This window comes from Wasmannia auropunctata, unplaced genomic scaffold, assembly GCF_000956235.1.
Source record: "Wasmannia auropunctata unplaced genomic scaffold, wasmannia.A_1.0 LD335343.1, whole genome shotgun sequence".
Taxonomy (NCBI): domain Eukaryota; kingdom Metazoa; phylum Arthropoda; class Insecta; order Hymenoptera; family Formicidae; genus Wasmannia; species Wasmannia auropunctata.
This window is the reverse complement of record NW_012027547.1, coordinates 55,202-76,480: the sequence shown is the minus strand read 5'-3', so window position 1 is coordinate 76,480 and position 21,279 is coordinate 55,202. Positions and strand designations below refer to the sequence as shown.

The following is a 21,279-nucleotide window of genomic DNA, read 5'->3' as shown; positions in this document are numbered from 1 at the left end:
AGGGGAATGGGGCTGCCACACCTTATTAACCGCACCGTTTCCACCGCAGTTATTATACACAGCACGATCGTTTCGTATGTTTCTGGATTATAACGCGATACTCGCGGAAACCAAGCGCGAATACGCGATACGTCGTTCGGGCTTCGGGCTGTAACTACTCAATGTAATAGCCGTCACGGTTTTTTTTTTTCGTAACGTGATATGTGTTACTCTTTGATTCCTACATTGCAACCTGTAAGGATATGACAAAACTCTATGCGAGATGGAGTCTCCGCGCTCCACCGCGAATTCGGGCAGTTTCTTCAATCTCAACGCTAATTGCGAGGGTAATTCGCGACACGAAGCACGTAGCGCTGCAGGGACGATAATTACGGCGGAAATTATGCGAAATCTTCTTCCCTGGCTTAGCGTAAGGAAGATTTACCCCTCATTGTTGGGTCAATCTAGATTCGGTTTCCTCCTCGACGAAAATACGGAGTAGCGTTTCGTTAAACAACAGTTCAAGATTTTTGTAATTCCGGGCATTGATTTGACATGTGTCGGCGTTCACGCCTAATTTCCATTTCATTTGTATTTTTGCCATTTACTCATTTTTGTTTTTATTTTTTGTTTTGCATACCTTTACGTTCTCAGAGGGCTTGCCGTATATAGTAACGTCTTCATCTATCTATCTACCTATTCAATAAGAGAAAGAAAGACAATATAGATATGAATATTGATACATATCAAACTGATGTGACCACAATTACAAATCTTGAACACTGATTAAGAACATTGCTAACACTCGTGCCGTATTGTTACATGTGCGTATAACGTTACAGCGATATATCGTAATCAGGAGCGAGAGCGTGCGGGCTTCGTGCTTGATGCGTGGCGTTACATGTCCTCGTTCACGTGGATGCGCGGCGACGGACGGCCGGCCGGTCGGTCGCATCGGTCGCATGGCAGACGGACGGGTTTGCCCGGTGGAAACTAGGAGGACGCCTCGCGCGCGCCGCGGCGCGACGTCGCATATTGTGTCGTCGTGCCGCCGCACGCGCGTTGTGTAACCACGTCGCACATATTTGTAACGGCGGTGCGCGCATTATTGCTCCATTCCGCGCGCTCAGCGCCTCGCCTATGGAACACTTTGTAGAGTAGGTCGCGTCATTCTGATAATTTCGCTCGCGGCGGTTACCAGCTTGAATTAATGCGTCCTAATACGAACGCTAAAGAAATACCCTGGCATTTTTGCTCGCGAGATAGATAGAAAAAGAGAGAGAGAGAGAGAGAGAGGAGAAAAGGTGAAATGAACGTTTACGACCCTGATGCAGTCGAATATTTCCGAGTGTATTTCACAGGATTTTCATAGAGTCGGATAAATTCCCGTCCAGAATGTTGATATTCCCCGTGGCTTCATTCGACTCGCGCGATTATCTCCCGCACAACTCATTTCCATCCGTCAACGCGGATATATTTTTTAAACGGTTTTTACGCGCGACTCCACAATCCACGTTAAATTGTGCCTGATTATCGGAATGCGTGAACGCGAAGGGAACGGCGGGAGGGGAGGAGAGGAGGGAGGGAGGAGGCGCGAGCAGATCGAACTCGCACGGCGCGGAGAGTGGCGCGGTTCCGAACCAGCGGTGGTGATTCTTTAAAAACAGGCGTGACAGTTTGAACCGCTCGATCTCGGCGCAACGCGCGCGGCAACGGGCGTTGCGGCAATAACGATTATTCAAAAGCGCCGCGCGCGCGCGGCGGGGAGTCCATTTTCCGTTTGAAAGCCGATGCGTCGAATCCGCGGCATCGCGGAACCGGTAGCGGCGGTGACAGCGGCGGCAACCCGGCGCATTTACATTTGCACGGATGAATATCGTAATTGCATCTGCAATCGCGCGTGCCCTCCCTCCCACCGGAGACTCTTTGTCTCTCTTTCTCTCTTTCTCTCTCTGTCTCTCGTTTGCGCGTTCGGTGACGCGACGGTGAAAAAAAAAAAAATTGCTTCGCATCGACGCTGAATTACCACCGCGCCATTATACCGCGGAGTCACTTTTGCCATTCCCGCCCGTGGAACGCGGCGGGGATTTTCGGACGAAATTAAATCATTTCGCGTTGTCGCGACGCGATGCGGGGGAGAGAGAGAGAGAGAAAAGCGTGGCTGATTAACGACGAGCCGCGGACGGTGCGCGAAAACCAGCCGGACGCCCGAAATTTGTCATAAACATCCGTTACGACGTGTGTGCACGTCCCCGTTGTTTCCCCTCCCCCATTCGCTCTCTCGTTGTCCCTCTCGAAATCCAATCGCGGAATTACGACCGGCGTGTGTTCGCGCGCTGGACGAGAGCAACGAGGAAGCGTATACGGCGGCTCATTTTTTATGCCGGAAGTGAGCGTTCGCATCGATCGCGCGGTCGCGAGGCGAAAGGTGTGACATCAGACCGGGAGGAGGTAAAAAAGTGGCGGAAAAAAAACGCGCTATAAATTCCCATGTAAAATATCCGCGGCGGACAACGAGGTGGAAGCGATCGGTGATTTCGTGCGAGGCGAAGGACAAACCGAAGGAGGGGGGAGGGACAATGTGATCTGAATAAATTCCGCGCGATAGCTTATCCCGGAAACGGCGCTTACGTAAACGTATCGTTGCACAAGAAACGGTAAGTGCCTATATCTATCGGCAGATTACGATTTCGCACGGTGGGAGCTGTTAACCATAATAATTCGAAACCTTTTAGGCGAGTTCGGATTTAGAATTCGGCGTTGACATTCGTCGAACCCTCTTTTTCGTACGTCGTGGATTTTTTTAGAGATATAATTGCCTTTCTTTATTATACAAGACTTTTTATTTGACGCAATTTCATCAAGACTCTCTTTCCAGATGCGCGACGCGTGTATTATCTTCGTGTGTAAACAAACCGAAAACCGTCGTCGTTCGCGATATACCTACACCGCGAAGTTTTGGTGGACCCCTCTTCCGTTATCTGCGACGGTGGATAACGCCGATAAGGGCTCGCGGAAAGCGAGACGCTTATCTCGGGAGCGCAAAACGCGGAAGCGATAAACCGCGCGTGTGCACGCGGAGCAAAGCGGCGCGCGGCGCGCCTCGCACGCGAAAGGCGACCCGCGCGCGGGACACGTCCATGTGTCACGAAACGGCGGCGTCGTTTCTCGCCGGCTGATATTTAGGTCGTGTTAACAGTCGGCGTCGCGCGACTGGCGGGAGCGCTGTTAACGAAATGTAACGCTCAATAGACCGGTGTATCCGCCCACACTCCGCGTGCGCGCGCGCGCACACACATATCCATGCAAGCGCGCTCGCACACACATCAAGGTTAGTGACACGCTTCTTATCTCGAGGCACCACCACCGCCGCCACCGCCGTCGCCGCGTCGCCTTGCCAAGATTCACCACTCGAGATGTCCGATTTGTCACCTCCGACGATACGCTCTCCTGTCGTAAAAACAGGAAATTGAAATAGGAAGTAACAGGGTCTTTCGGATCTCTCAGTGCTACGTGCATCGTGTAGAATCGAAAATCTCGCGGTAAAAAGAAGTAAAATTCGGAGTAAAGATTGAGGTTGGAGCTGTATTATTGATTTATGTACATTAAAATGTACGACATTTTTTTTGTTATTTTAACCGATTGATATGGAAATAGATTTACTCATTGTGTCATTAATCGCGTAATTGCGCAATATTCTGTTTGTCAAAAACAAAGGAGTGAAATTAAATGGGACATAATTTGTCGTGTACTGTAAATTAGGCCCCTTGGACCTGTGGTCGGCGCGATTAATAAAAAGACGGGATGAAAACAATCGAAAAGAAATCGCGGGATACAATGACAATAACGTGACACGAATCCAAGATGCCAATTCCAGACGTCTGACTCATTCGCAACTTAATCAGTGGCGCAACGTGCCGCTTATATTACGTACAGAACGAGCGACGTTAAAGAGGGGAGCTATCCGTCTTCCGTATTGGACAGTGTGAACGTCGGTTTCATGAATTAAGACGGCCTTCGCGTGCCCTAAGTTGATTCTGGCCGTCGATCGTGCGACACGTGACGTTTCCGCGCGATCACCGATCTCTCGCGAGGAAAGAGCGTCTCGGGCGACGGGAGCTGCACGTGCATGCACACACGGCTGCTCAGGAACGAGCTTTCATCAGGAATTGACGGGGGAACGGTGTGTACGGGCGAGAGTTAATGAGGTATCCTAGCTGCCCCTTTCCGCGGATTCATTCGTGACCGCATTCCCACGATTATCCACGTTATGCAAACGTGACGGCATGGAATCTGGACGTGACGGCATGCCGTACTTATCTTGACGAGGGCTACACGTTTGTCTCGTCGAATTTCGAGCTGCGCGTGATTAATTATGTATATATCGCGTCCAAAAATCAGATTCCACCGTGCCGACCGCACCCGGCTGCACATCTCGGCGGGTTTAATGAGCGGTGCGGTGGATTACGACGCGGCCGAAGTAAACCGCTCGGTGGCGATACGGTATTTTAGTCCTAACGGCACAAGTACACGGTTCTCTGTATCCAAGCAACATTCGCTCTTCGCGCGCGCGCACACAAATTTGCGGATTATTGCTTCCGGACGAAGTGGCATAACTCGGTCCCGGTTGAGCACGGCCAACTCTACGCGGTGTAGTCTGGTCGTTAGCCGATTTCGCTTTGGGAAGTGATAAAGGATGGGGGTAGATGAGATCAGTTCGCCGCGAAGCACATGCATCGTGACGCCGCACGCGGGTGCTCTCACCCCGAGGCAGTTAGTTTTCTCCCTTGACGATCTACTCGCTCCTCTCTCCCGATTCTCGTGTTTGCGTATTACTTTCTAATCGCCGAATGATCAATTGATTGCGCGAAAATTTATTGATAGCGATTTATTGGTAGCAAACGAAGAGAAGGGGCAAACACAAACAAGCCGAAATAAATGTCTGAAATTATTATTATTATTGTTATTCGACAACAGATTCGCGCTTTACGAAATTACTCAGGTGACGCTCGATTTATCTTCGCGAAACCAGATAAGATATATTGAAATCACGAGATAAGGCTGTCTACGAACGCGCGTTATATCGCGCTTGACGACGAAGATTTCATACACCGCCGATTAACGTATAACATACATATCGAGTTAAGAAGCATAATAATAATGTTACGCAGAATGACAAGTGTCGAGGTTATAGAGACATATTTACGTTTACATTAAAATAAATTTAAAAATGTGTACGGATGCATTAAGATTTTCTCTCTTTGTCCGATCAAAAAAGTGTGCACATTGCTCGTATTTATACTCGTATCTTAATCAAGACGCGATAATAGATCCTCGAATTCAAAAACAAATTTCCTTCGCGATCGATGGTTTACCTCCCTTGCGTTGCAGCTGGAAATGTCATGCGTGATTACTGTATAAAGTAGATCGCGCAATTTTGCCATTTTACGCTACCACGAGCGGAAACGTACTGTTTATCATTATCGCATTAACGTACATTTTTGACACAGACGGCGCAGCGTTTTAATTTGCTAATAAAACCTTTGACCAGCGTCGAATCGGAAGGAAAAAAGGTCTCGTATTTTCGCACGGCTGCAAATAGCGCGACTGTCAGAGAGACAGTAATTAGTTCGGCGGAGAAGGACGGCGCGGAAGCGGGAGTAGTTTAAAGTCTTTCTTGTTTTCATTTATTCATTTTTTACCTCGGAGCGGCTTGCGTGGAAGGAGACAGAGGAAAGAGCGAGTGGAGTGCAATATTGACGCGAACGGGGGCGCGCGGGCCACGCCGTTATCTGCCAACCCCCTCGATACACACACACACACACACACATACGACTTTCGTCCTATGAAATTGCTTCGCGATAGCGCCGCGCGGGGATCTTTCTCTAACCGAGAAGCCTTTTTCCATCGCCTCGCATCCGTTGCGACTTGCATGCGTGCCTTTTACGTGCCCCCCGATATAACGTTATATGATCGGGCGCGCGTAAAAGATTAATGCTCGGCGTGACACTTAGACGACATTCGTGCTGAGGTTAAACTTAAAAAGGAACCTGCATTAGAAAAGAGCAAAAATACGCAAAAGGAATTCCGGCATAGTGACATAGTTTTTTTTTTGCGATCATCTGGGAAATTTTTTATACTCCAATTAAAAGTCATATTAATTATATTGCATGTTATTGATATATAATTTATTAGTATTTGAGTATTTATCATTACGTATAACCTTGACCACATAGGTATGAAGCATCTCCACAAATTGATGTAGGAACGTTCTATACTATATCTAATGAAAAATAAATTAAAAAAGTTTTATAGAAAAAATAATAGTTATTTTTAACAGTTTTAATACTTAAAACGTTCTTTTGACCACGTTATTTTATTAGTCCCTCTTTGGTTTTTATTATCTTTTCCAAGAAAATATAATAAATTAAGGGTATTTTGTGGCCAAGGCTATATATAGGTTTATTCAATGTTTTCTAAAAAAAGCAATTATAAAAAAATTAAATAGATGTGATTCTCAATCACATACTGTGATTGACAATAATTGACTTTATTTTCTCGTTCACTGAGATGTAAAAATCATCCTCACGTTTATCCTGACTATTTCTAGGTTAAATGAACCTGTACTTTGGATCAATAGCTATAATCATTAATCTTAAAGAACACTTTGATGGACTTTTAAACGCAAAAATGATGGTAAATCCGCGATCGATCTGGCGCTCTCGCGGCGTATCTGCGAGATTCTTCTTGATATCGTACTCTGAGAGAGTCTTACATTCGTCGTCAATGACGGTTGCGATGGGAGAATTCATTTCCCTTTATGCCCACTATAATATACTTCGTTTCGCGAAACGTAAAAGGGGAGGACGGCCCACGGTTGCCGGGGACCTAAGAAGAAACGCCATTTACCTTTAGGATGGCGAGTGGCGGCAGGCACGCGATTGGCGGGAAGATGCTGCTGCGGATAGAGAAGGCTGACGGAATATCGTATTACATCTGCGAAAGACGCAAGATTATTCGAGCTATCTCCCCCCCCCCTCTCTCTCTCTCTCGGGCCAGGTGGAACCGGAGGGATGGCGAGGCGAGCAGCAGGGGGCGCGGTGGAGAACGCAGGGGGAGAGAGACTCGCGTAGAGCGCCCGATTCTCTATTAGAGGGTAATACGTATTATCGATTTTGGGATGAAACCGGGGAGGGTTATCCCGGTTCAAATCATGACAAATGTATAGATACACACCGACGCGCGCGCAACCGTGCGCTCGTGCGTACACGTATACATGTGTGTATATACATCGGTGGAGAAGCGTTTCTCGCGACCGCACCCTGGAAAAACTTTTTCCAATTCCTTCTTTCTCCCTCTCCTCCTCCTCCTCCTCCTGCTCCTCCTCTTACCGGCGCCGCTACCGTGAATTTGTTTACCCGGTCGAAAACAGGGTCGTCGACTTGAAGCTCTCGCAGAAATCCCCGCCGGCGAGAGGATAGCTCGTGCGGCCCCCCTAAGCGAATTCGTCTTTGAAATCCGGTGATAATTGTCTCGAATTTTTTTCTGCCATATTTTGATTATTCGAGATACTTCCATTAGAAATCATTTGCGATATTGCGGTTGCGTATTACCGAAATTTATCCAAGATTTATTAGGCTAATATAGTCTGTTAAATATTATTAATAATTTTGCGGAAAATATTTGTCCAGCTTTCATAAATTATTATATGAAACGAAATTTAAAATAAAATGCTACAATATTGATAATAATCATTATTAAATAATTAATAATTAATAATAAAAATAGTTAATTATTCTTATCGATATCAAGTCTTTGTTATCGATAAGTTTCAGCAACCTTTTATTAGAAAATTATTACATTTTTAATTATAATTAATTCAATGTGAATTAATGTATATTAACATATTGTACTAGCGCCAATGTAAAGACAACGCATAATGTTTTGTGTTATATGATTACTATTTATTAATTAACTAATAATCAATCTTGCAATGATTACGTAATTAATAATTATTTTAACCGTGTCTTCTATAGTAATCAGTTGTGAAAATTATCAGTTTTTGTTCGACGCTGATAAAACACGATGAGTTTTAAGCGTAAAGCGTTATTGAGACTTAATATGGTAATATAAATAAAAGAGTAAATAGTGTGCATTTTCGATGTATGAATATTTGGATTCATCGTGCGCATGGAGTCACGTGCCGTCGACTCTTTTGACTCGGTATAGACGATTTGCTCGAGATTTACGAGCCGCGGCCCAGGATCCGGGCGCTTCGCGAAACAAAACGGCCCCTCCGCGGGCGGCCCTTCCGTCGGCGGATCCGTATAAAGACAGCGGCTGAAAAAGCGTCGCGGGTATTGACAGACACGGTGAGAAACTGCTTGGGTTAATCACAGAAAAAGCTGGATGGAATCGAGCTCGGCGACACCGAAGCGACGAGTTAAATACCTCGAATCGCTCGCGGTTCGGTCGTCAAGCAACAGAGCGGCGGAAAAAAGCGGTAGTCTTTTAAAAGATCACTCCGACCTGATCGAAAGGTAGATCAATACTACCGGCTGAAGCTATTGATAGGTAAAATAATAAAAATTATGGAATATTGATAGGATTGAGATAATGGCACAGCGAATATATATAGCTCTTAAGAATTGTTATTGCTGGCAGATTATGTTAATGTTGATTGTTTTTTTTTTCGGGAGGTTTTTCACCGACAATTTACGATTCTCTCCTTCTTCCTGTTTCAGCAACCGAAATTCCTCAAGAGGACGACCGAGGAGTTGGAGCCAGCCGGGGGTGCTAGTGGCGATGGCGGTTTCGGCGAACCGCCGGTCAAGCTGCAATGCACGCAGGGGCAGCATCAGCATCAGCAGGGTCCGGGCGGCGGTGGTGGCGGCGGGCCGCATCACGGCCACGGCCAGCACCAACCGGGGAACGGCGCGAACTCGACGGGTCCGGCGCCCGGTGGCGGTGGCGGCGGCGGCGGCGGTAGTGACGGGAACGAAGGCCTCACCAAGTTTCAGGTTCAGATCGTCCAGCAACTGGAGTTCACGACGTCGGCGGCGAATAACTCGCAGGCGCAAGCAATCTCTACGAACGTAACGGTAAAAGCGCTGACGAATGCGTCGGTGAAGAGCGATCTCTTAAACGCGTCATCCTCGCCGAAGCCCGGTACGGACACGTCCGCATCGGCCGCGTCCAGACCGCAGCCTGGAAACGGCAGCGGCCCCGGAGGTCCTGGCGTGCCCGGCGCAGGTGGTGGCGGCGGCGCCGGTGGCACTGGGGGCAGTGGGGGAATCGGTTGCGTTGACATTGGTAACCTAGTCGAATGTAAACAGGAACCCGACAACGAGTTCGTCGACCTGGAACAATGCGCCGCGGCGCTCGAAAAGGACGCCGCGGCGAACGGCGCCGGTTTCCCCGGCTTCTCCGAGTTTATGAACGACGACACCAGCGACGAGATCATGGCGTCGGACGCGTTCAAGGATCTCATCTCCGAGATATCGGACTTACATTCGGATTTCATGAAGGACTTCGGATACGAGGATAAGAGCGTTGACACGCTGGCGAACAACGCCGTGACAGCGGCTGCCCATGCAGCCGCTGCCGCCGCCGCTAATAACAACAATGGCGGTAATAACAATAATGGCATGCCGACGAATAACGGGCAGATCAAGATCGAGGATGACAAGGACGCGATTCATCAGCAGCAGCAACAACAACAACAGCAGCAGCATGCCAACGGCGCGAACAACGGCGTCAACGGTAACAACGTCGGCGGTAACAACGGTAACGCGATGCCGGCTAACTCGAGCCCGGGTGCTCTCGGTTCCTCGCAATATTCACCCGCTCGACTTACTTACTCCGGGCTGGACTTCAAATCCGAAATGAGCCCAGCGGCGCAGACGCTCAAGCAGATGGCCGAACAGCATCAGCACAAGAGCCAGCAATTGGGCTTGGGCGGATTCAATCCCACGGCGGCCGCGGCGGCCGCCGCGGTGCGCGGCCCCGCCGCGAGATCCCCTTACGCTGAGTTTCCTCAATTCGGCGGCGCTTCCGATTACCTCGGTAGTCCCGGCAGCACCGGGCCGACCGGTGGACAGAATCAGGCCACGGCCACTGGGACCGGCTCGTACCACAAGAATAATGGCACTCCGACCTTCCAGAGTCAACAGACCAACGATATGTTCGTCAGCTCGCAGACCCAGTTCGCTGCGGGCCTCACGGACATGAAGAGGCCCCAGCCGACTGCAACGGGCGGCAAGCCCGGCATGTTGGGGCCCAGCGGCGGTTACAAGCAACAATACTCGCCGTATGGTAGTCCGGGTTCGATGCCGAATCACGGTAGCCCGGGTTATCCTTTGCCGCCGAGAGGATCGCAAGGAGGTGGACCTAATCAAACCGGTTCGCAGGGACCCTTCAACACGACCTCCACGCCGCCGAGACCTCCTTCCGGACCCGGTACTTCCACCTTGCAGATCAATCAAGCGCAGCAGCTGCACATCGGTAACCAGATACAGGTAAGTGAAGTAACTTTTTATATATGAAATCGATTCTTTCAAAAACGAACGACATATGTGTTCCAAGTTATTTTTGCGCTTTGTATCTCGGTATTTGAAAGTAAAAAATTTTCGTTGTATTACAAATCGCGTTGTCTAATTATATCAATCTCAAATTAACTATGTACTTATGTAATGATGTACAGCGTAAGCCATAATTATAAAGTACCCTCAATTTATTGCATTTTCTTTGAAAGAAAAATAATAGAAGTCAAAGGAGAACAAAATATTAAAATTGTTATGAAAATAGATATTATTTTTCAATAAAACTGTTTTTTAATTTATTTTTGTTAGATCGTTCACGTCGATTTATGGAGAGGGTTTATACTTATGGCCAAAGCTGTGTAAACAACCGCACGTGAAATGTACATCGTGTTTTATAAAAGTTTATTCGGGCCATATCTTTTCTGTTTTCAATCATTACGGAATATAAACAAAGTACACCGTTGATCTCTAATAAAGCGGATAAAATTCCCTCAAGTTAATGCGAAGCTGAACGGAATATTTGTCTTCCTCAACGTGGATGGATTTCGTATCGCGAGCTTCTAAGTTTCGACATAGCGACTTTTCTCGATCAGATGACGACCGTTTCCAATCGCCGCTATCGTGATCAAAACGAGCGACGAAGCAACCGAGAGAGCTACTCGAGCTCGAGCCGAGTGATATCTGTTGCGCTGCGACGACGCGTCTATTTTTGTCCTCGACATCGCGCGGGGCATCGTTGGCGACGGCGGCGGTGGTGGTGGCAGCGGCGGCGGCGGCGGCGGCGGCGGCGGCGTCGAAGGGGATGGCGGCGGTAGCGACGCTGTTGGTCGTCGATGAAACGCGGTGATACGGGGGTGGGAGGGGTGGAAGGGAGCACCACGGCGTCACGGGGGCGCCGCGACGCGCAACAAGTAGTCTCGTTCCTCCCAGCGGCGGCGGCGGTGGCGGTGGCGGTCCTCTTTGTAAATTTTCCCTCTCGCCAGAGTCCACCATCCCCGCTCCCCCATCCTCTATCTCGCTCTCTCTCCCGCCCTCTCCCTCTTATCTTTCTCCTTCTCTCTCTATCCCTCCGCGCCGACGCTTCCGGACGGCGTTGGGGGAGTTGGGGAGGTGGACAGCGAAGGGTTGCGCGACCGCGCACAGCCGGCGTCGCGACGCCGCCGCCGCCGCCGCCGCCGCCGTCTGCTCGATTTAACCTGCGCCTGCAATCCGCGTCAATACGCTCCGTAGTGGTAGTCGCGGGGCTGCGCTCGTGACAATACGCACGTGACGCCAGCGTCGCGTCGGCGATGAGGTAGCCCCCGTACGTCCGTTCGTTCGTACAAAGGATTTCACCTGGACGCGAATGAAAAGGATCCGCCGCGCTCGTCGATATGCTCGTCGCCGCGCTGAATTACATAAGGGCCCGGCGCGATTCAATTCGCAACGTTGTCGATGAAGGGAGGTTCTCTCTGAATAAAACTGTCAACGGAGATGTCCACGCGAACGTATCTCCCTATATAAACAATGGGAGCCAATTGTTGGGGAGAAGCTGACGTGATAATCGAACTCGATATTCGAACTTCCTCCCACTAGCTATCGTCCTTTTTGTGTTTATTTATCCGACTAGACTTAATAACAGCTAACAAGTTAATTTAATTAATTCGAGATTTACTTTTACTATCGATTCCGGCGCAGGTAACGATGTTAATCTCGCAGAGTCCGCAAAAGATTCAGAACGAACCGCAATTCGCGAATTTCTCTCTCTGTCGGGTCGCAGAAACTCGCAGGATCAGCCGCGACCCCTTTTACCGTCGATCCCAGGGGAAGAACTTGCTGACCGAGAGAAAACGTGGCCGTTCCTCGACGCCGCGCCGCGCGCGAATACCTGCCGCTATAAAATCCCTGGGTCCATTGTGGCGGCTGCGCTCGGACAGATCTTATCTGCTCGAACGGATTTGGACTCGGAAGCGCTCCTCGGTCGCTCGCTCGAGCACGCTCCTTCCTCGTAAATCACGTTAGGCGGCGCGTATTTGCATCTCAATGCGTCGGAGGAGGCGAATGACGCCTCCCCCTCGTCTCTCCTTAACCGAAGGTCCACCATTCTCTCACCCCTCGTCGCAGTCTGTATAGGGCATCTTATGCCTTTCCTCGCTCGATTCTGTACGCGCATTTTCACTCTTGCGCGGCCACGGTTTGACTTTGTCAATCCCTAACCCCGAATCGGTACGCGCGCAATCTCGCGCTCACGGAAATATCACGGCCGCGTAATCAACGTCATTGACATTACTTTGACGTGAATATGATTTACGGAATTCCCGCGATTGGCAGAGATTTGCTGTTACGATACGATAATGGGATCAGCGCGCTATACCGCGCGGTTATAATTAATCATTCTCGGAGGGGCTCGGAATCATGGATCGCTCTCCGCGTGACTGTCAATGCGGATCGATAGGCATTCGCCTCGACATCGAGATATTTTATCGAGACTCGTAAAAAAAATAGAGAGGAAAGATAAACGGATATTGATGTTGAAATCTCTTCGCGTCCGACAAAATCACCCTCTGAATATCGAAACCGTAATCGCGAACGCGATGTAAGCTAGATTCAAATCGGCGATTTTTTTCACGCTCTCAGCGTCAATCTTACCGCGCGCGCGCATACACACACATACACACACACTCTTCTCTTATACCGCGAGAACTTCTTTTACACGTGTCAACGTGTCAACGCGGCCATAGTCCGGAAACCGAGATTTTGCTTCCAGGACCCACGACTTGCGCGATCGATTTACATACCCCGACACCGATTTTCCCACGTTCTTTTCGTGTCACCTCTTATGTCGGCCTCGGACCCTCCGAATCGAGGCGACGTTATCGGGACGGAAGTCCATCGAGACGGACGGGGACCGCTCGTCCGCTCGCTTATCACCTCGGAATTGTTACCCGAGCCCGCGACGTCGGGTTACACCTCGAAGTCGGCAATCGCACCGACAAATTTCTTCTCTCGGACGCACAATCCAGAGAATGAAATGAAATTGCCGCAGAATTTAAACGCGATAACCGGGATTTAATTAAGAATTCGAACTACACTCGGTACCATTTAACCGTCGCTACTATATATTGCACATATAAAGCTGTAATATCGCTCGTTTAACGCAACTGACGAGATAATTCTTTATTTATGTGTCACGTCGGATATGCAATGTACAAATTTATACCGGTGAAAAGCGACACCGACTATCGTCGGTTGGATGATAGGGAAGGAAGGGCGGGGGGGGGGGGAGGACGGGGGTCAACGTGTATCGAAATGCCGTGCAAATCAAACGTGCCACGGATGTAATTCGTAAAACTCATTCGGTAAATATGACGCGATCGATACGATTTGCGAAGCATTGCTCCCCCCCGTACTCCCACCCCCTTGTCCCCGTAGCCCCGCTTCCTCTCCTCTCCTCCCCCTCATTTGGCGTAAAGGGTACGTGTATGTTTATGGGCGTTAAGCGGGTTTTCGAAACATTCAATCACGCGTACGCGCTCTCGCAGCGAATATTAATTTACCGCTAATTACGGGAATCGAGAATGGTATAGCGTTGCAAACAAACGCGCGAATGTTCAATAAGAATTTATTACCGCGCGGATCGCTCGTTACCACCGGGCGTCGTGTAATCAGTGGCGCATTTCGATGCGCGTCCGTCGCTCGAATTCGAAAGAGGAAAACAACGGGCTCTCCGCTCTACATGTCGATCGTCCCGCCGAATCTTCCCCCGTGCGAAGGAGAAGAATAACGCGTGGAATGGATTTCGCGGAATCTTCTTCGTATCGCGAGCTATGCCGGGAATTTCACGCAGATGAAAACACTGGCGTAACCTGGGGGAGGGTACGCCATCCCGTTTGCCCGTCGCTACCCTCCCCGCCCCCCTCCCCTTCCTGAGCTCGTATACAAGTTTATGATGAGGTAAAAGTTGGTCAAAATGTTAGCGGGAACTACTAATTCCGCTGATTAAGTAACTTCTCATTTAAGTCATATCGTCCAATTGCTGTGTTTCTATCTCGTGAATTCCGAAGCGATTTCTCCTGGCGTTATCGCGTATTATATATCGTCGCGCGATAAATTCTTATATTCGTCCCTTACAAATTTAATACTGCAAATTACTCGGTTTGAATATTAAAACCACTGCTGTTCAGTGCCGAACTCAAAATAATACTTTCGAAATAAGTAATTAATCATTACCTTCCAGTATTAAGTTTCTATAAGGGTCGATATTATGTTGCTCAAATGTTGACCGAGCAACAATTCAGGTAGCACTGTTACGAATGCAGATCAGCGGTGGATGATTCGCTGTCGAAATAAAGCGGGTCGATCGCATGCGGTTAATAACCCCGGTCTCACCTATGTAAAACAGCGTCCGCGGCTTAATTGGCGAAATATTCAAATTACCCGATTTCGAGGCGCGTTTCGGGGCGCCAAAGAGCAGAGTCGCGCCGCGCATTCGAATGATAATCGTTGCATGCACGCGAGCGTGCGCGAGCGTGCGCGCGCGCGCGCCTTCTCATTCTTCTTCTTCCTCCTCCTTTGTCTCCACGTTGACATCTTTTCCGCCGGCGTCGTCCATTCCGTCCATCGAAACGATCGGTGAGATATGCGCGGGCTCTACGACGGCAGGGTTATCGATGCCAACGAAAAAGTCAATCTACATACCATAATGAGCCCAACAAGGATATCGCTTCCTTTTGTCGCGTGACCTTCATCTTGACCCTGTACAAAGTCCACGCTCCTGCCATTCTTCGCCGCTATTGTCGCACAATCGACGGCGCGCGTCGTAAAGGTGGAGGCACATTATTGAGCTAAACACTCGAGCCGAATCTCGATCGTGAGCTTCGAATGTGCGTTTACGTTAATTATCGAATCGAATCTTGTGAAGAAATTCGGCTCGAAGCTCGTCTTGAGTTTGGCTTGAAATTTAGTTCGACAATGTGAATTCACTTTAAATTAGCATTTTAGTGGTCTTGCTTTTGCTGAGCAAGACACTTTAATCGTTGACTGCTGGCTGTTTTTTTTTTGCCGTGCAAGTCGCGATGAAATATCTATAGGCATCGATTCACGATCCTCGCTATGCCTGTCGATAAAAAAAAATGTTGCGTTGTACATCGATGTATAGGTATCCCTCGTATTTTCCCAGCTAGCGGATATACACATATTTACACATCGTACCGCGCGCGCGCGATGACGCGAGCTGTGGAACGCTGTGCAGCGCGCCGTCGTTTGACGAGTGTAACGTTGTTCTCAATTTGTTTCTATACCGCCCGCGTACCACTTGAAACGTGATTCGATAATGAAACAGCACTCGTCCGTCGTCGGGCCGATTTTCGCGCGCGCCGGAATACCTCATATTATTCGACGCACAAACGAATATGCCCGCCCACGGGACGCTGTTAATTTGACGAAAACGTACAATTGACTTTTAACCGCTCGCGCGCGCTTTTGTATACTTTATCGCTTTCGGCCTCCGCTCGCTCCTTCGCGCGTCGCCTCGTTTAATCATGCAGCCAACAGCGTGTGCATTACGTATCCGTGCAAATAACGTATATTCTCCCGCCGCGTGCCCGGCAGATACCCGCGGTGTGTTTAACGCAACGCTCTCGGGGAAAATCGGCGTTCTCGTTGCGCGACGACAAGCGGTTACGATAAATCGTGAATGGCGTGGTGGCGTAGGTACATAAATTAACGCCGCGCTCTTATCGAAGAAGGACGCACATCGGCCGCGTAATCGCTGCCTCGCGTCGCGTCGCGTCGTTGCAAATTGCGACGAGCGAATTGCCGTCGCGTCGCCTCGCCGCAAGCTGCGCAATTCCTAATCGCGTTAAACGCTTCCACAGTCGTAATCGGTGAACGCGCATTTTCCTGTAGCGAACGCACGCATACGTCACACGTATGGGTAGGCAGGTTACACCGTTGCACCTTCGATCCGAGATCTGATCATTATTAATATTAAATTAAATATTAATTATTCTAACTTTAGCTTGAAACTACAAGATCGACAAGTAATCGGTGTGTAATTTGTAAAAAACGAATACCTAATGTACAGAAATTTATAGAAAAATATTATAATGATCCAACTTGATAAAAACAATCATTATTTATTGTGATGGTCACACATCGATCTATATTTACTTGTTTTTATAACGTCTATATGCAATCTTACGAATAATTTATTGCCGGAGTAAACAGAAAAAAAATAGAAAAGCTCTGGCATTATTATTTATTATTTTTTTATTATTAACATTTTTATTAAAATTTATTAAAATTAAGTTTGTTAATTGAAGGGCTGCTGCAACAATGAGCTCTGCTGTCACGTTTTATAATATTTTATAAAAACAGAGAAAATAAACTTTAAAGCTCATCTCTTTAATTTTTAGAGCTCATTTTTTCTGTTGTTACAAAATGTGTGTATAGCCCACTGTTGCAGCAAAAAAGGTCATTCAATTTATTAAAATTAAAATCGATTTATTAAAATAAAATCGCGAGGACTTCTCGGTAGACGCAACAACGACTCGATGCTAGAATGCGAATTATTTATACTCGCTTTGATCTCCGTTTTACAAAAATTGTGGTTCGCGCGCACCGATTATAGTTAATACACTTTGCTCGTACGTCACGTACGCGGCTGTACAGCGTCTTGGCGAGCAGCCTGTGTGATTTTACTGACGCGCGCTCGTCGATTTCCGCGCGTCACGGCATATACAAGCGACGGTTGTAGCCGCGCCGCGCCGTTCGCACACACACCGCACCGTCGCGATCCGGCATAATGTACAAGGCACATTCCACAATGCTTCGTGCATACCGCGCTGAAATCGATATCCGCCGTCCCTCCGTTCGCAACCTACATCGCGCGCGCCGCCGGTTCCATGTACATATACAGGTCTGTTTCCCGCTTGCCCGAACGAAACGGGTGTTTATAAGCCGTTTTCAAGCGATCGGAGGGAAACATATACGGGAAAAATGCACGCTCACGAAAGTGCATCCTCCGCGAAAAATTTTTGACGCAAAACCTTTGGATAGGATTTTGCGAAACGTGAACGCGAATGAAAATTAGTTTTACGTGTATTTACGAAATCATCCATACGTTATATCGCCGTCCGCTCGAGCGCCGTATTCGGAAATGACCGAAAAATATTGTTGGGGGATTCATTATTTTTGTATCCACACATGAAAAAACCATATTAATCTCTGTTTTCGAACGCAGTTCAATTTTGCGCGAGAAATGAAATTCGACGAATATATGCCTCGCTCTCCTAGGGGATATATCCCCCCCGTTATTAACGAGATACAAATAACGATGATGCCCAACCTGTTCCGCTTGCATAATAATAATCTCCCTGCATGCATGTCATTTCGCTCGAATCCGCGAACAATTAGCAGCGTAAAAAAAAACGCTCTCGGTACACATAATCGTACTCAGGGACAGATGTCATCGAGTCTACGCATTATGCGAGTAATTAGCTGCAGACAGTAAAAACACGCGAATTCCAGAAAAATAAGCGTCTCTTTTGCGTGCATTCTGAGTATCTATCAATTATCTTTTTTTTTCAATGCTTATCTTCCTTATTTTCACGTTAATGTAAATTTAGCCTTATGGGATATATAAATATGCTTGACTATAAACCACCCTCACAAATTGACGTAAGCGTTCTATATCTAATGAAAAATAAATGAAAAGACAATTTTATTGGAGATTAATACTTATTTTTATAACAATTTCAATATTTTTAATATATTGTTGAGCCTCCTTTGGCGTCTTTTTCAAGAAAATGCAAAAAAAAAATATTGATTGTTTTATACATATATTGATTGATGAGATTGCTTTAGATTTATGGCCAAGGCTGTGCCTTCTTCTTAGACGTACGCGAATGATCTCTCTCTTTTGATACTAAAAAAAAAAGGCGAAAATGCAAACTTGAGTGGTGGCTGTCAATTCGATCCATATGTAACGATCTTACGAGCCGATCTAGTGACGCGCGCACGGCGTCGATCGTCATCCTCGGATTGACGTAACGAAAGCTCGTCATCGTCGGTGCGCGCGAATATAGCTATCTTGCCCGCGGCAAGGACGTGAGCAGCCGCGCGGAGGAGCACGCGTGCACACGGGACGCGCGAGCGCAACGACGCGACCGCGAGAGCGTGTGAGCGTCGTCATTGTTTCGTCGCGCTAGGCGTCCAGCACCGCAGCTCGGTGCTCGTTCTCGCCACGGCGCTGCGCCTCTCCCGTCCATCCGACGCGCGAATCCGGTTGACTTGCTAATTTTAACTCGACCGTGACACCGCGCAAGTGCAACTATACCGGCGCGGCTCCGCGCGCGTGCTCAAGCGATTGTCTCGCGAGAGCGAGCGAGTCGCCCGAGGAATTCGCGAGGAATTCGCCATCTACGCTCGCGCGCGCGCGTCCGCCCGCGACTTTTTTTTACGCGAACTCGTTTTTTATTCTACGAGCGAAATCCGCGGGCGAGTAGGTCGGCCGCGATAAAGCTCGACGCGATGATAACGTCCGCGAGATTATCGAGAATTACCGGGCGGAATATCTATCGAATACGGCGTGACTTGCGTTTACACACGGGCATGTTATGTATGTTAATCCGCGCGGCGGCGAACTATGACTCGCGGAAATTACCGAGGATGTCAGTACGCTTGTTTGGTGTACAAACGAGTGCACGTGTTCCTTGGCCAACGTCCTGTCGAGAATGATACCGTTGTCGATGCACACCGCGCAATTTCGGGGGGATTATAAATCACGACGGTTCTCCTAACATGTACGATCCAAGAAGATTAAGATCCACTCGAGAATAATGCTGGTGTTTTTTCTTATTTTTTTTATTAAGTACAATTTTATTGCACGTAATTTTTTATTTTTTTCGTACCGTTTATTGCCTTCGTACAATTAATTCTGATTGAAATTCTGTGAAAGTCAAATCTATTCGAAATATATATATATATTTCAAATAAATTCGACTCACAGAATGTATTTTATACAAACACACACACACACACACACACACACACACACAATATATATATATATATATATATAAGATGCAAAACAAAAACAGTTCGAAGACAGCATCATGCTCGTTGGATCTTTTGCATCTTTTATCGAAACTACGAAGCGTCAGCGAGTATTTTCGTCCGGCTCGACGATATTCTGAAGTACACATCGCTCTCATATGTAACAAGGCTAACAAAGTCCGCAAGACAAACGATGTAGCCGAGCTGCACGTGTCCAGTGGCGTCGGACGTTTGCTTCCTCTTGAATATATCTTCCAGCGCGACGACGGCGCCCCGCTTACCTTGCTCGCAATCTTTGGGCAACACGTATTATGCTTCGTTTACATGTACAAGATTACAGACCGTATAATCTGGCGATGTCACATACAAAATGAACACGTCAGTGATACAAACTGATCAGTGATTCTACGTTTAATTGAAGATTTGTCTTTGCCAAATTTTTTTTATCTTTGACGTTTCCTCATAAGGCGCATCCTAATTCCGGATCCGATCTCCGGATTCTTTCGAATTTCTCTCGGAGAGAATGACTTTTCGGACTCTCGCGTCTCCCTTTTTCCAAGCGAAGACGTTGAACGCGCGAGGATATCGGGCGCCATCGCTATCCCCGGCCCGTCGCTCGGCTCTGGCACGTCGCCGAGGATATCGCGGTAGAGCCGAACGAACGCGTCGACAAGTAGCCCGACCGCAAGCACGCGTATTTTTGGTGCGGCGTTCCGCAGAGCGGCGGCGGCGACGGCGGCGGTGGCGGCAACGGCGGCCAATAGTGACCTCTTCGGAGAACTATCGAGCGCCTTCTGGAACTCATAACTATATATTTGATCCAGGCCAGATAAACATCTCTCAAAAATAGTAGAGCTGGTCGGCGGCGAGGCTGTGAGCCGGCGGCGGCGGCGACGACGCTCCTAAATCGCGATCCGTCTTCCAGAGAGTCCTCCCACTCTCCGACCGCGCTCCCCCCCCTCCTCTCTTCTCTTTCTGCCGAAGTCGCGTATTTTTTTCCATACGCCGCATGCGGGATCGTTAAGAAGAACAACCGCGTGTGCGGTCAGACTCCCGCGCGCACGATGTATACGTCCCGATCGCGCCGTGTTTTCTTCTTTCCTCGCGGACCGAGATTAGCTCGTCTCTAAAGATAGGTCGGCTACGTATTAATGTCGCGCGTTGCCTTTAAACGCGCTCGAACGCTTTTGGAGCCTCGAGAGAGAAAGAGAGAGAGAGGGGCTTCGTGATTCAATAAACACGGATAATTACACCCTATAAGTCCCTTGTTTATGATTTCTTCATATCTCGGTCTCCGAATACGGGAATCATGTGTGACTCCAGTCCGATTTCGCTATCGGAGCGCACACGTTCACCGATTCCTCGATGTGACAGGAAGCTTTTGACTAACTTTCGAGTCGATTCGAGATGTCCCGATCGCCACTCAAAACGATAAGATTTCCTCTCTTCGGAGCGCCTACCATCTCGTTCGTTCGTTCGTTCGTTCGATGCCTTCTGGTTCCCGTCGTCTCTTGGCGCAAAAAGAGGCCACGATCCGGGTGCAATCGCAACCGACTGCAAATAACTCGGGGCTCCGACCAACATGGAATGCCACGCTTGTAAACGCGTTCTTTCGATCGGGAAGGCGCCCCTCTGCAACGGCGCACGCACTCCCCGACGTATAAATCTGCGCGCACGAGAATGGATAATAGAGATGTTTTCTTGGATAAATTTAGAGCGTAGT

At 48.3% G+C, this 21,279-nt stretch overlaps 1 protein-coding gene across 1 annotated transcript in view; it reads left to right on the top strand.

Moving 5' to 3' along the window:
* LOC105457200 (neurogenic protein mastermind) overlaps window positions 1-21,279 on the top strand; it is a 180,213-nt gene that overhangs the window by 120,152 nt on the left and 38,782 nt on the right. The window contains 4 exon segments of the mRNA XM_011701723.1: window positions 8,724-9,540; window positions 9,634-9,711; window positions 9,714-9,756; window positions 9,791-10,496. Of these exon segments, the coding sequence (XP_011700025.1) occupies window positions 8,724-9,540; window positions 9,634-9,711; window positions 9,714-9,756; window positions 9,791-10,496 (1,644 nt within the window).